This window comes from Saccostrea echinata, unplaced genomic scaffold (genome assembly GCF_033153115.1).
Source record: "Saccostrea echinata isolate AGI-Se365-2 ecotype Australia unplaced genomic scaffold, CSIRO_AGI_Sech_v1 ptg000030l, whole genome shotgun sequence".
Taxonomy (NCBI): domain Eukaryota; kingdom Metazoa; phylum Mollusca; class Bivalvia; order Ostreida; family Ostreidae; genus Saccostrea; species Saccostrea echinata.
In genome coordinates this window covers 10,488,113-10,503,927 of record NW_026889779.1, presented here as the reverse complement: position 1 = coordinate 10,503,927, position 15,815 = coordinate 10,488,113, and the positions used below count along the sequence as shown (strand labels likewise).

Below are 15,815 nucleotides of genomic sequence, written 5' to 3'. Positions count from 1 at the left end.
TTATTTGCTTTAAATTGTTATAAATTTAATATACCTGTTCAATGTATGTTATAAATAAATATGTGTGACATTGTATTCCGATTTCAAGCGCCCTGCGTTGTTCTGTAGTGTTAATTATTATATTGTTAAAGAGGGAGCTTAGTTAGGACCCCATCCCTGGAAGCTGCCCTAAATATCTCCTTTAATGTTATAGGTCTGGGAAATAAATGTTAAAAAAGTTGAAATATAGTGTCCATGTAGAAGTGACTGTCGTAATGAAACTTTGTGCTATGTCGCTCCACAACTAAAATTATCCTAGAAAGCCATTTCCTTCAGAAAATTTATTAAATAATTAAATAAAATTTAAAATAAAGTGTATGTATATAAAGCCTATACTCAGTAATAAGATTTCGAGCATTTGCCAATGATACTGTATCAATATGATGTGTGCATATGTTCCTTCAAACTGTATAGTGTCTCGATCCATACCACATATACATGTATACCTGCATATATCACATATCCAATTAATAGATAGTGATAATTTTAAATAAGTTTGGCATTATCTACTCGATCACAAATAATACAAGCCATGAAAAGTTTTTTAGGTCATCTGAGTCATTCAGGTGCCCTATTACTATCTGTTTTTGTCCATCGTCGTTCGTCGGTCGTAATGCTGGTGGTCGTCAATTTTCAGCTTGCTGAACGTCCTGGACATCTAGCAGTTAAACTGTTGGCATGATTATGTGAAACTCATGGCCCCTGGTTCCAGGGTTTAGGTACAAGATTAGGGCTAAGTTGGTCATATTTTGAAAAATGCATAAATTATATCTTTTTCTTTACTCAAGAACTCTAGAAGGCAAATCGTTTGCATGTTTTTATTGAGTACTCAACCTTTAACTAACGTTGTGAAATTCATATCCCCTTGGCCTATGTTTCAGACCCTAGGGTGAGGCTAAGTTGATCATCTATTGAAAATACATTAAAGTTGGAAAATCTTCATTTCTTCTCATGGAAAACTTGTTAACATGATTATGATACCCCGGTTAAGGCTTCATGGCTCCTGGGTCTAGGGTACAGACTCCAGGACTGGTCTTACTTGGATATTCATTACATCTTCGAAAATTTGTTTTCTTTTTCTAAAGGACATCTAGTGGGCAAAAATATATGGTTACAATGAGTGCAGAACTCTTTCATTTTCATTAAATCTTAAATTCATGTCCTCTTGTTCCAGCGTTCACACCCATGCAAGGGTGGGGCTTAGTTGATTACGAAGTGAAAATACATGGCGCCTTTGAAAATTTTCGGTACTTACGGACTTTTAGCAGATAAACTTTAAACATGACTGTAATGAGTAAACAACCTTTTACCAAAATTGTGATAGTCGTGGCCCTCTGCATCCAAGGTTTATGCCCCAGGATGAGGCTAAGTTGGTCATCTTACAAAACACATTATTTACAACTTTGAAAATGTTCCTCTTTACCCATTGACTTGTATCATGCAAATTATTTGCATGATTACAATAAGAAATTGAGAAATAACTCCCTTACTAAAATTTTAAAATTTATACCTCCTGCATGGTTTAACGTTCAGGCCCCAGAGTGGAGTTAATTTTGTCAAATTTTTATATACACTATAAATTTGAAGATCTCATTATTAACTTACAGCTTTCTTGAATATAATTAACTATAAGCCCTCTAACAGAATTTGAAAATTTATGTCCCTCTGGTCCATGGTTTTGGCGCCCGGGTTGGGCTATTGGTCATATACTGAAAATGCATTATGTCTTATAAAATCCTCTTTACTCATGGACACGAAGAAGGAAAATTATTGGCATAATTATAATGATAAGTAATATCCCTCTACAACAAACATACACAACTATAAACTTGATGCCTCCGGGACAAGGGACCAGGTCATATTGAAATATATCTTCTTTACTCCTGAACCTCTATGAGGCAACCTGCATGACTATGGCTATATAATCCTCACCAAACAGTAACATTTTCGTCACAAGAGTCTAAACCAGTTCCAAGCCCAAAGTACTCATAGCCCGAGAAATTCATGACACTCAGGTGACCGTCTAGGCCTTTGGGCCTCTTTTATATTAAATATATTTGAATAATAATAAAAATCCCAGTAAAATACAGGGTTGAACCTTTATAACCGCATGACTCCTTGCTATTTTTTTTTTAAATTTCCCCATTGATTTTGTCCTTAGTTGTCGTATGAGAAGGCGTGGCGTAGGAAAAGAAAGAGGGGCCAAGGGTAGGAAAAAATCAGAGGCCAGAATCGGAAAGTCTAAGATTATTTTTGTCTTGGATTACTTCCTTTCCATCATATTTGATTCATATATTGGGACACCATTAATTGCTGGTGGAAGACTACAACTTAGACTTTTACGCGGCACTTGAGCTGTGAGGTACTTTGATTTACAGTAGGACGTAACTCTCAGTTCTGAAGAATGAGACTAACTGCGCCACATAGACAACGTGAAATAGAAGAAAACAAATTGCTTCATTAGTTTCTGTAAAGTATGAAAAGAAATGAAAGAACAGCAATTATTACCAAGTCAGGACCCAAATGGGCATAATCATCCAACATATATGTTATAAGTGCAAAAAACAACACAAGAGTAATTCTTTGAGTACATACATGTATGGATATTGGTGGTATACCATTATTTCCAAATTTCAATATGTAGAGCATGTTTTATTATTATTAATGCAAGATACATCTGAACATATTATAAATCCTTAAGTATGCATTCTTATTTTATGTAAATATCGGTAATAAGTGTCTGTTTTTTTAGTGTGTATGAGACGATATTAAAAATGGAGCAACTGATCAATCTTGTGTAAGAAGTTTCTTTTTTTTCCTCAAATAAATGTACATATTTCATCTAAGCATAATGGAGGTGCACTTATATCAGTACAAACCGTGTCTCTGTCTCCGTGCAGTCTTACACGCTTCTACAATATACTTATGCAAACTGTTATTGAAAGTTTATGTGTCTTCCATGCAGCAACTAGAAATTAATCAATGGTAATATGTGGTTTGATTTTTTTTAACAGCTTAAGGACTGTTCCGTATAAATAGCCAAACTTCAGCTAACATTGATTCACAGATGAACTTTTTTTTCATGATGAATTTTTACTTTTAATATGAGGATCTTAAAACATTAAAATGCAAAGCGTCATCAAAACGTCTGTTGTAACATTCATCAAGTTTTCAACAAGCAATATTCAGAAATTTGAAACATTTCATCAGCTTTGTTTGATTTTTTTTCAGTATGCTGGTCCTTTGTAAAATCACTAAAAATGAAGTTATAATACCAAGAAAAGGAATGTGGAAACTAGTATAGAATTTTATTTATTTGGCAAAATATTTTTTTTTCTTATGCTATAAATCAACAACTGATGCTAGAAATCAATAATTATTCGAGAAAAGCAGATTGAGAACCCTTTTGCGATGATACATGTAAGTATTGTCGATTACACCTTAGACTGTTTTATTCACGTTCTGTTGTGAGTAACTGAGAACATGAGTCAACTGCTAACCTTATGAGCATTTCTTACACACGATTAATAACTCAGCTTTTAGCTTTTCAGTAGAAGGTTTCTTGATGTCCTTTTACAATAAATGGATGGGCCTAGGGACTTCTTGCGAATTGTGTTATGAATAACTTTTGCCATGTAACTTATTTATTCTTACATCCATTGAATATTTCTCCTTAAGTACTATTTTTTATTAAAACAATCAATTTAAATTAAACTAATTAGAACCGGTTTCTAAAAGCTATAAAGAAGTGAAAGAAGTGTGTTCTTCCATCAATGTAACGCAAGTATCTCGAAAGATATTATTGGTGCTGTTACACGAGTTGTTTCTCTTTGTTCTTAACCACTTTTGCGTTTTGCTAAAAGTCTATTTATCGCTTGGGAAATTTTAAGAATTTACAAATTATCATCTTCTTGTGAAATAATGCATAAACTCCCATTAATAAAGGTTTCATATTTTGTTGATGTAGGTTATCACACAAGGCGGAGTCAGACGTTCTCGCCTATCAAACGCACCGAAAAAATTCACACATCCTCCCAGCAACTGTCCAACAATCAATGTTTCATTCTGTAGATGACGACATCGAAAAGAAAAAAAACAAAACTATTTTTATGTACTTGATAAATAATTTTGAATTTTTGACTCTTTACCAAAATGATGTGAATGGTGACCATGACACTCTGCACACTATTTTAAGGTGAAAATGGTTTTAGCGTTTTTACCATTGCTTACAGCTGACCAAGAGATATACATGTATGTCCAAAGAGAAAAAAAGCTGATACATCTAACAATTCTTCTCAAAGCAACAACAACCACTGCATCTGTAGATTTTCAAGATAAGGAAATGCAATAAAAGACCTAAGTGTTGACAAGGCCTAATGCTTTGTTTTTGCCGCGGATTTTATAACGCGCGGTAGTAATTGACAATTAGAGCTTAACCTGCGGAGGGCAATCCACACGCGAAAGGATTATCTGTTTAATTGGTTGCTTTATCTGGTAAGTCACTAAGACAACCCTCAACCAAATATGCAGTGACCATGGTGTTGTGATCATAAGACATTTCTCAGACTGAAGTCTCCATCTGCTACCTTTGTGTTACATATAAACATTTCAAATGGATAACCAAAGCTTACTTGTTTAAAGAATCTTGGGGTAGGAAATTCACTCATCTGATATTGATCTTAGATCTTAAAAATAAGCATTGTCTAGCGTCGCCAGCAAAGATCACCAACTTCCGGTCAGAGAATTAGGATCAGCCTAACTACAGCAAAAACCCATAAAAATCAGAGATAAAATTTTTTGAAACCAAGAGGTAGAGATTGTTCCCAGGAACGGACACCCCAAGTCTCGCCCTGTCGTCCGTGTGTCTGTGATACCATCGAGCCGGGAAACCGCGCGGAAACAAACACTTAGCATGCTTAGTAAGGGTGCTCGGGACGGCATTTAATGGCTATCCATTTCGCCAAAGATATGTTCACAAGATATATAAAAGTCATGCACGATTTCTCATCTGTGCGCCATATGATTCTTGACGAGGCATTCTATGCATATCGCATCTGAAAATACCGCTTAATGTTTTACTATACCGCGGCACAATTTTTATACGAATTATGAATTTCAAACATACATTTCGTGGCACGATTTTTCGATAGTTCTAAAGTGCTTGTTTTTTAATGTGCAACTATCAAATATTATTCAAAGTGCAATCAGTATTTATCGTCATGTTTTGCAAAATTCATGCAATCTGATATCGTTTCAAATCCAAAGAATAAGGTCAGCGTATACAAATTGAATTGTTTTATGTTTTCACGAGTATATTACAAGGTTACTTCGATTTTTACATGGCAAATATTCCTCTTTGTCAACTTACATTATATTGAAATGTTCATAATTATTTTAGTGTAGATAATTCTTTTATTTTCCTTTCTCACTTTTTATTTCTATATAATATTCTTGTTAATAACATTAAGCATTATTATTTTATACAACTACATGTACAACGTATATCCCTTAAGAAAACTTTTGTTTTCAGACACACGTGTCCAATATTTCCTTTTCGTTTGGCAGAGAGCACTGGTGTTGGCATGGTGACAAAGAAGACATGTAAGCGCTCCTCGAAAATCCCATGGAACACAACATAGGCGGAGAGAGAGAGCGCATTAGACGTGTTCTTGGAATGTAACGGAAAAAACTGTAGAGCATACAGAATTAAATGAAATTGAACCCAAAGAACAGACTTCACAAAAATTATATATTTATATAACATTTTATTTTGCATATCTCCTCATTATAAACATTTAAACGGTATCAAAATATTCAAAATATATTTACAAAACGCAATTTGAGAGTTCTTCTGGAAAAGTCATAATATAAACAAGTGAAAATTTGAATATGGAGTGATATACATTTCATCTGAGTCTGGAAGTTCGTTGTTTATCGTTTTTCAAAACATTAATTGACAAGGCACAAATAGTTCATTTTACTAGTTAATTCAAATCAAATATTCTAAGACACGAACATTAATAAATCAGGAATTTCTTCACCATCCTTGTAAAAAACTAAAAAAAAAATGTGAAAACAAAAACTAATTTTGCATAGAGTTATTTAGATAATAAAACATGCAGGATTTCCATCCCTCTTAAATGAAAAAATCTAAAAACACGTCAATAAAATTATCTGGAAATTTTAACAAATCGTGCACACGTATTTGTCTTTTTCATCGAGAAGTTCATAATAAAATTCATTTCCCAGCTTTGCACATGCACCTTTTTTCTACATTTCATTTCAAGCAGATAAAATGTACATGTAAAAATGACAATATCAATATTCAACAAATATGAAACAATTAATATATCTACACATTTAATTTTTGGAAGCCCCTGTACAATGCCGACGCTAGGACGGATGGATAAGGGGAACAGGTGTGTTCGAATAACAGATTAAACATAAAGATCACGTGATTATACAACTTCAACAACCACAACCTGTGACGAGTAAATATCAATTCTTACAAAACAAATAGACAAAGTCATGCTTTGCACATGCGCACCTGTGAAATATTGAGACACAGATATCTAGGTCCACATAAGATGTCCATTTAAACCACTGATTTATAAATAGAAGGGAAAACTAAGTTGCAGGAATTTGTGACAAGGATTATTTGATGTTAGCGATTATGATGTCGATGACAATGATTCGATGTGACGATAATGCTTCCGTTCAGACATCTAGCGCATCTACTCCTCCGTTAGGTGACAGAATCAGTCGTACCATCTCACTTTCTCTGCTCTCAACACTTGACGAGGCCATATTCCATACTAGCATTAGTATCCTGAGTTTTTATCGCATCGACATATCACTGCCTTCTCCATGTATTCCAATCACGTCACGTATGAACATGTTGTTGGTAAAGTTATCCCACAAAACAATCACAGTTTCACTTCACCATTAATTACATCAGAACGGTGTCACAATTTTTAATGTTCCCGGGTCATTTTGCTCTCCGGTCACTGTGGCATTTGATGAGAATATGGATTATGCATTACAGTGTTATATTCCTGGGCCTTCAGCCTGAGACATGCTATGCTTGAACCAATATTAGGCGGTGGGGAGTACGAATGATTTGCAAGAGCACAACTTGAAGATGATGACGCGGGGCTGTAGGCCGGAGGGGCGTACCAGTTCATTGTATCGGCGGATCCCATAGAAGATTGTCTGGGTGTGATGGGTTGCTCAATGGGTGTTGTCTCTGGTCGCCCATACAAGTTACCTCTCTGAGCCATCATGTTCCTTTCGTTGCGCCTGAATTTTGCTCTTCTATTTTGGAACCAAACCTGAAGGAAAAAAATATCTTGACTAATATTGTGATATATATTTTTTTCTTGTACAAGTATTGTGAAATTAATGCTTTTTGTTCAAGATTTTGCGTAATGGTAACTTATAGTCCAATGTTTACCTGTACTCGAGCCTCACTCAAGTTAACTCTTCTTGCGAGTTCCTCTCGAACAAACGCGTCTGGATAATGCGTCCTTTCGAACACTCGCTCCAAAGCTGCAAGTTGGTTGCTGTTAAATGTTGTTCTGTTGCGTCTTTGCTTTCGTCTCCGCTTGCTGTCTTTGTCATCTTTATCATCATCTTCGTTTCCACCTATAAATTGAGTACATTTTAGTTGTTGTGTATGGTTCAGTTGGGCTAATCATCGGTCTTGACATAACTGAATTTTGTTCACATGCAGAAAAAAGTACACTTAAAAGACAATGAATAAAATTTCATTTCTTGAAAATGTCTTTAAAGTCTTTTCAATATCTTTTTGTGTCATAACAATCAAATCTGGATTTATTAATAGTCACAAATTAAAATATGTCAATTTTTCCTCATTTATTCCTTAAAAAACCGATCATAAACAAATCTATTATGATATACATATTAATTAAAGATATATATGATGCTTATAGCATGTCAGATTATATTCTGATTCTGATCAAAGACCTGAAAACGATTGCAAATGAACTATCGAACATTATAATCATGTTCCATTCCATGTGCATGATGGGAAAATCTTCAGCAAGTTCAGTGTTCAACTTTCTAACGAAGGAAACAGAGTATTTATTTGTTTTACCTGATGCCCAATTCTCTTCATTTTAATGAATGAAATATATTTTTAGATTAATTAAACAAAGGAAAGTCTTCGCTGTTTGTAGTGAAGATTTGTATGTTTTTTGAAGTTTCACATGAATTGTCTACTTTTAATAGAATATAATATAATACTGTGATTAAATATGATAAATTTTTAAACCTCATGAAAAACGTTGTAGATTTTAAATAAGGTACACGTGATAATGAGAAAAATCAAAATTAAATATTTTACCACACAAAATATTTAAAATAATTCATTGTTTGGAGGGAGAAAATCCTCAGGAGATTTTATGGCAGAAGTCATTCACGTCTCTTCGACCATTCCTCAATATGCTCGGCAGGAATGCACATTATGAACACAAATGTTGACTTTTGTTAAGAAAATACACCGACCCGGCTTTACCGGACCACGTGTGCGCCTTAGTAGCAGCGCTTCTACTTAACCCCAGAGCAAGCTCAAATATTGCTCAGCGAGAGGAGTCTGTCATGTTGTCGAAATGAAGACATCAAAGGCGCCAGCGGTCTTCATCAAGTGTTTTTGGAGATTTTGTTTCCAGCAATACACGTCCTTACTAAAACTTCTAGACAAAAATGCCAACTAATATTTCTTATTTTGAAAGGGTTGAGGATGTTATTTATTTTTTTTCTGTAATCTCAAAGTTGGAAAAAAGAGATTTTTCTTAAATACTTTTAGTGAAAAAAAAATAATAATAAGTTGCCTTAAACATATTTTTTTTACTATCTTAGCTGAATTTTCAATAACCATGATAACATTTTTAAACTTTGTGACACGTTGAATTTTTATATAGACACCTTTACTCCTTAGGATCATATGGCACGTATAATTTTCTAAGACAAAATACTATTACGTAATTACTTGTTATACGAGAAAATTTGACTGAAATTTATTAGACTTTTATCTTTGCCCCTCAGTCAAGAAAGTATCCCATTTCTGGCAGAGCTCTTCGTAGACATGCTATGCTTCAAAAGCTTATATCGGATCAGGTGTTTGAACAATCGTAAAACACAATGATAAAGTAATGTCATTGTATGTTTATGTGACATGGGTAAATGGTTTATTACACTTTAAAGAAAAACATTTTTCTCTAACAGCCAAAAATAGTACTAAAATCCTCCAAAAATTAATTTGGCACTGAAATTTATTACAATACTGTTCTTTCAGGTTTATGTGGTATAAACATAGAAAAACTTGGTGAATATGTACAAATTTATTAGGTCCAGAGTAAACTGTATATCCGCAGTGCCCGTATTTTTCAAGCACAGACTCGAAGACTGTGCTAACTGACAAGAAGAGGAGTGATTATTTAGGGTAATTTGATACACCTTAAATGTTTATCCCTTGTTGAGGATTTAGATTTTTTGCGTACCATGTGGCTAAGATGACATTTTGACTTTTCAAAACTCATTTTCAGAATTGAACAATGGGCCCTTCTGTTACATTTTCACTCAATCGTTGAGAATTTTTATGCGATATATATTCACTGAAATGTTGATGGTAATACGTTTCTCTTGTTCAAGCATAATAATTTGCCGGTTAATTGAAGTAATAAATAACAGATTAGAGAGCACCTAGTGCTTGAAGGGTCTGAAACACAGAAACCTCATTTGTACATGTTTTAATTAATAGGCAGTGTAACTCTTGACGAAGTTTCGAAATCTATGGCAGCTACTCGACAAAGTGTACATTTCTCCTTCTCTCAGAAGACTATTTAATATTGCTTTGATCTGAATTTTGAACATTGGGTATAGAATTCCTTCCTATCCTTTACGACTACTATTGAGCGATGTTTCCATGTCAAGTTTTTGACAACTAAGAGTCCATCATTGCAGAGGGGGGTTTACATGTGTGTATGGATGTGGCATGTGTTTCTGAGGCTGTCAGATACACGGTGGTGTGTGGATATGTATACACATTCAAACAAGACCCTTGGGACACATTATGTACACATTCTTACACAGTAATCAAAAAATCTGTATATGGGGAATTTATTTTCCAACTATCATGTAGCATTTGATAATCTATTACATGATAATATTAAACAGTTATCATGATTAAATTTTTTTTTCTATTATTATTGAACTGATAATTTTAATTTTTTAGCCTAAAAAGAAACGGATTTTTTTCCCTAACTATACTATCAAAGGTAACTTTTAGAAACTATGGTACTTGAAAATCAAAATAACGTAAAGCTGATTTGCTTCTTCAATGGCAAGCCGAAACAACTTTTTTTTCAAACTTGGCGTAGATAAAATGAATGTTTTTGTTCTGCCTTTCAAAAAAAAAAAAAAAAAAAAAAAAAAAATTAAAAAAAACGATCATGGATCGCTTGCAGATCGATTTATAATGATATAAGACTTTTATCATTTCAATTAGCCGTTTACTTATCAGTAGATGTTCACACTAATTAGATTCGGTGTAATTCGTGACTGCTGCTATAAAATGTTTTGTACGACTACAGAATATCGCCATTGAAAACTTCTGTAATTCAAAATTATCACTAAAAAACTCTAAAGCAATCGACTTAACTGATAAACAAACAACCAAATAAAAGTTTACTCATGTTTTACTTCTTTTTTTCTTAGAGAAATAAAAATTCGAAAAATCCTATATGCTGTCCATTTTAGCCTAATTCTGCCAGTCGTACGTATGTGAATCTATATAATTAAGAAACCTCTTGGTATGATAGGTGCTTGCAAAGGCTCCAAGCAGTCTACATATTGTCAACCGCAAAAATGACCCTGAATAGAGTGTATCAAAGATGTACCAGAGCAAATTCTTTGATAAATCTCAATGGGGGGAAAAAGATTTTATTTTAAAGGTACAATATCAAGATATCATATATCCCTAAGTAAATCGTAATAAAATGTTTTATCATCGGAAAACATTATTTATTTTCTGTTTTAAAAATCACAATTTTGCTTATCTATCAATAGCAATATAAGCAGGGGGAGGGAGTGATAGCAAGGAATAATGTATTACAGCGGCTATCGTTTTGACATTAGCACGATTTAACATGGAAATAACTGTAAAATACGAGCCTCGTTAGGCTCACTCAGTAGACAAGTAAAATTATGTATGGTCTCTCTTATGATAAAAGGAAGGAAAATTTCTCTTTCATCACGTACCCTGAACGTTTTCAAATTCTGTAATAATCAGAATTTGTAGAAAAATATCTCGCGATTATCAGAGCATTTTCTGAGTTTTCTATCGCTTTTGATAAACCGTAAATTGTTGGAAGTAGGGTCAAATAACTCTAGCTATTTCCAAGATTACTTTTTTTTTTGAAGACAACAAATGTCAGAATGTAATAAATGTCAAACTTTACCGGTATGACCGCAGCAGAACTAGCAATATTTTCTATTTTATGAAGCATAATAATAAGTTTTGGAGCAAGTTCATGAAAGTGACGTGCCTTGAAAATGTATCTGCTGTTTGTATTTTCATTATCCGTTTTTTGGCCACTCTTCTTTATTATGTAGCGTACGAGGTATTTTCAAATCGACTCAGACTTTGTTTGCTAATATTTTTTATCATCTGACTGCAGTATTTTTTCTTAAGATCAAAAATATTCAACATGCAGTTACGATTTTTATAATTAAATAAAACTTTCAATTTATCTTTTCAGATTTCTTTCAGAACTTCTGTGTAATATTGCAAACCTTTTTTTTCAATGCTGGTACTGTCATGAGTCAAAAATTAAATTCTAATGAGAAATTGGAAGAACCAAACTGGAAGCCCTTTAAATTTCCGCTCTCGTTCATCACCCCTGAACGTTACCCGTCCGACATGCCAATAATTAAATTCATGTAATACCGTCCATCATTCTGCTAACACTTGAAACTGTAATTAAAAGCACGGCGGTATCAACCAGTTGTTGATTAGAGAGGGCATCTCATTCGCACCATTTATTTCATTAATTTTATCAATGAACTATACCAACCCCAAGTTTGTCATTTCAAGATTTATATGGAAGCTTCGGCAAATGTCAAGAGGCTGATTCAGAGAATACAAAACACATAAATAATATTACATTGTTTCCTGAGAGAAAGAGAAGAGTTACTATTATTAGCAGGACTTCCAGGATGGTAATTAATGTTATCTTTCGAACGCTCCGTCATGTCAGTCCGTATGTGATGTAGACAAACATTTTCCTAACCCATCAAGTAACACAGCGGTATCAAAACAAAATCATAACGACTCCACAGAACCCGGGAAAGCGATACCTATAACGAGGGAAATAGGATGGGGAGATCGTCGGTGAACAGAATTAACCCTAGTGATCAGCACATGTATTTACAAGGTCCTTTATTAATCAGGAAACATGTCGATAAGACTGGATATCCTATGTACTAATATGTAAAGAGAATATCCTTATGTTTAATGTATCGCAAAAATTTTGTTTTTTTGCAGTAAAAAGCCTTTAAGGGCACTTTACTATTTTGATCTAGTTTATAAAATAGCTTTGTATTATAATTCGAATATCAGCATATTATTTTGCTTCAACATAGTAAACAGAATTTGTGGAGTTCAAACGCATTTGAACGGATTCTTTTTTTTATCATGCGTGGCAACACAGGTAAATTCTATGGAGCTTCATAAAATTTGTGTATTTATACGATTCATAAATAAAAAACGTTTTGGGATCATTTGAAAAATTATTTCACTTAAAAGTGTAAATATTGAGTTTCACTTTAACTTCGTGCATGAAGCGTGCAATGTATAGAGAGGGGCCTTAAATATGAACACTATAGTGTATTTAGTTTTTAATGCTATGCTGATAAATTATTGATGTTCTAACAAAGGAATGTTATTCCGATTATTTATTGATGTTCTGAAAAAGTTTGTCAAACCTTGATTATTTTTTAAAATTAAGAACTTATCCTTATGTTGAAATTATATTTTAAAATATTGAATTTTTTAATCCAAAACCTGTATTTATCTTATAACAGTAACTGTTTTACATGTACTGTATTTTGATTGATTCCAAAGTACAATGAAGTAGCAAAAAATGTTAATGAATCTTATGTTTAAAAAAATAATAATAAAGTGTCTATTTTTTCTAAAAACTCGTAAAAGATGCCTATAATTTTACCACTTTTTATCGAACAAACCTCTATGAAATTATTTTGAATTACTTTGTGAAAAAAATAACGTGAATTTTCGCAACTTTACTTCTATATATTAAAATATGGAAACAACTGAATAAGAAAAAGTAAAATGATATATAAACCAGATATCATGAATTGATCGGCAGTGTTCTTTTTACAGACTCATCAACATATATCAACATTTAGAGCACACGAATTGATGTCTGACAAAAGACAGATACCGTCAAATCAAAACACCGACTACTGTACATAAACAGGCAATTTAGCGGAAAAGAACTCTCCATCTGATGAAGGAAAATAAGTTATATATATATGAAATCTGCAGAAAATCACCGCACGTAACAAAATTGCATAAATTATATAATGATAGATGATTGAGATTTTTACATTTAGATTAAATTTTTTAAGTGGCTAAAATCAAATGTTATGATAAAAGAAACAAACTGTAATCAATTGCAAATTAAATAAAAACTCAATTACTGCAATCAAGAAGAAAATTAACTGCCAAAAATCTCAAAATGATTAGAGAACACTAAATTCCTAAGAAGTATTGTTCTTTAGCTTTGAATTTAAAATGAAACAACCACAGTGTAAAGTGATATTCAAACACTTGTTTAACATAGAGGATGCAACCATTTACTAGCCACTATAATTTGTGTTTACAAACGGTAATCAGTATTTAATGAATAGGTAATTCATTCCACATCGTTTTCATTGAAAACGGTATACCATTGCCATGCCTAATCAAAACCACCGCCCGTCAGCCGCAAAAAATTCTCAAATACACAAATTATCACTAATAAATGAAAACACGTTTCTTGCTACCAGATACACATCACTAATATAAGCATACGAGCTAATTTCCTCCGCAAATCGTTGTGACAGATTTTACCGCCATATTAATTAGTAACACTATTTTCTGAATGAAATCAGTTAACTTATCTCGGAATGCCCTGTCATGCCCAGTTAGTATTACCCCGGATATTAGAGAGCTTATTGCAACAAACGTTTCTCCACTGTATATAGTTTCCTCTCAATCATCACAACCAATTCCTACTGTCGGGAAAAAATAAAACGGCTGTTCCCAATGATAATTTGCTTTGATAATATCTATATTTGCTTTGAACTGATAAATTTGTATGAAAGAACATGCTAAGTGTCTATGGTGATTCAAGAAAATGGTGGGCTCTTATAAACGTATCTTCGTGTATTTTATTTAAAAGAGAACATTTTAAGAAGATCACTCAATGAATTCTTTCATCATTAACATGCACTATTTGCTAAACAAAATTTGATACATATTTTGGTTGTTTTTTGTAATGAACGTTAACGCTTTGGGTCTTATCAAAGGTTAATTAGGTATATCTCGACATTGTTATCAAACCCTAATTTAATATACGCAAATTTCTTCTACTCAAGTCACATCAACTACGTCGCAGTTGCTTTAAGAAATGAGAATCTCTACCTAGAGTTATTTTTCACTACAAGACGAAGTTCTCTACCTAGAGAAGAATCATCTTCACTACAAGACAAAACTATAATAAAACTCACTTTGACTTTTACCATCACTCGGTGAGGGTTGTTGCATTCTGTCCTGTATCGGGGAGGGGGAATTATTGCCTAGGTCTGTCATTCCTGTTCCTGGAGGATTGCCGTTGAGGGTCGGGGTACATGCCTGAGTGGGAAGGCCTGGCTGGGGATCAGTGTTAGCATACATGGCACAATTTTCGCTGGGTAATTCCTCCAAGTCCAGTAGGTGACTCACGGTGAAGTTAGCTTTATTGTTCTGTAAGGCATTGTGGTAAGCTGCAACTTTGTCAAAGCTGTTGGCAAACTGATGGTGATGTTCAGTAGATGCTAGGCCGTAAGTACTCATTCTTCTGATTGGGTATCAAGAGTTTTCAGACGACTGTCAAGTGCTAGAGAATTGCACACAGAAATCACAAATCTACTGAAAGTAACTTCACAGGCATTCAAGGAAAATAATGTAAAAATCCGCAAAAATTAATCTTCTTTTTGTGGTCACTTCCTCGGAATGAAAGGTATTACTGCAAATAACTGTTCTACATAGTGACTTCCCAACATATGTAGTTGTAAGCCAAAGCTTTGAAAGGCGATACGACAAAACAGAGAGTGTAGTGGGATCAGAACATGTGCAGGCCGTGACGGAATCCCTCCCACAGGCCTCTTAGAAAGAACATCTCCAGCCTCCAAGAAACGTGGTGTCAGTCACAAAAAAGCAGGCATATGATTGGATTATCATACCTCCCGCTGGGAGGCGCTCCGCAGAAAAGAAACACCCACTCAGTTGCGGATGTGAAACTTTCTATTGACTAACACAACATGACATGTATTTATTTTTGTTTGAGCGTTTTGCAATATAAAATGTTACGGAAGATTACCGGAGAATATTCTTTGTAATGTTAATGTTTTTCTCAAGTAACATAATAAAAGCATCAACATTTGATTTACATACAAAAAAGAACCTCAATAAATGTAGATTTATGCATTTA

The 15,815-nt window shown here is 33.6% G+C and overlaps 1 protein-coding gene across 1 annotated transcript; it reads right to left on the bottom strand.

The window, feature by feature from the left end:
• Positions 1-5,784: 5,784 nt before the first annotated feature.
• LOC133197270 (paired mesoderm homeobox protein 2-like) lies at positions 5,785-15,481 on the bottom strand. The gene is made up of 3 exons (XM_061333230.1): positions 14,854-15,481; positions 7,493-7,683; positions 5,785-7,370 (listed from the first exon to the last, which is right to left on the bottom strand). The coding sequence occupies exons 1-3, from the start codon at positions 15,176-15,178 to the stop codon at positions 7,044-7,046; spliced, it is 843 nt and encodes a 280-aa protein (XP_061189214.1). The 5' UTR covers positions 15,179-15,481; the 3' UTR covers positions 5,785-7,043.
• Between the last annotated feature and the right edge of the window lie 334 nt (positions 15,482-15,815).

What these genes read in the sequence shown, in the direction of transcription:
- LOC133197270 (XM_061333230.1), bottom strand. Translation starts at nt 15,178, where the DNA reads ATGAGTACTTACGGCCTAGCATCTACTGAACATCACCATCAGTTTGCC. An exon ending in GAGTGATGGTAAAAGTCAAA is followed by an intron (nt 7,684 to 14,853) that starts GTGAGTTTTATT and finishes CTCAATTTATAG; the next exon opens with GTGGAAACGAAGATGATGAT. An exon ending in TGAGTGAGGCTCGAGTACAG is followed by an intron (nt 7,371 to 7,492) that starts GTAAACATTGGA and finishes TTTTTCCTTCAG; the next exon opens with GTTTGGTTCCAAAATAGAAG.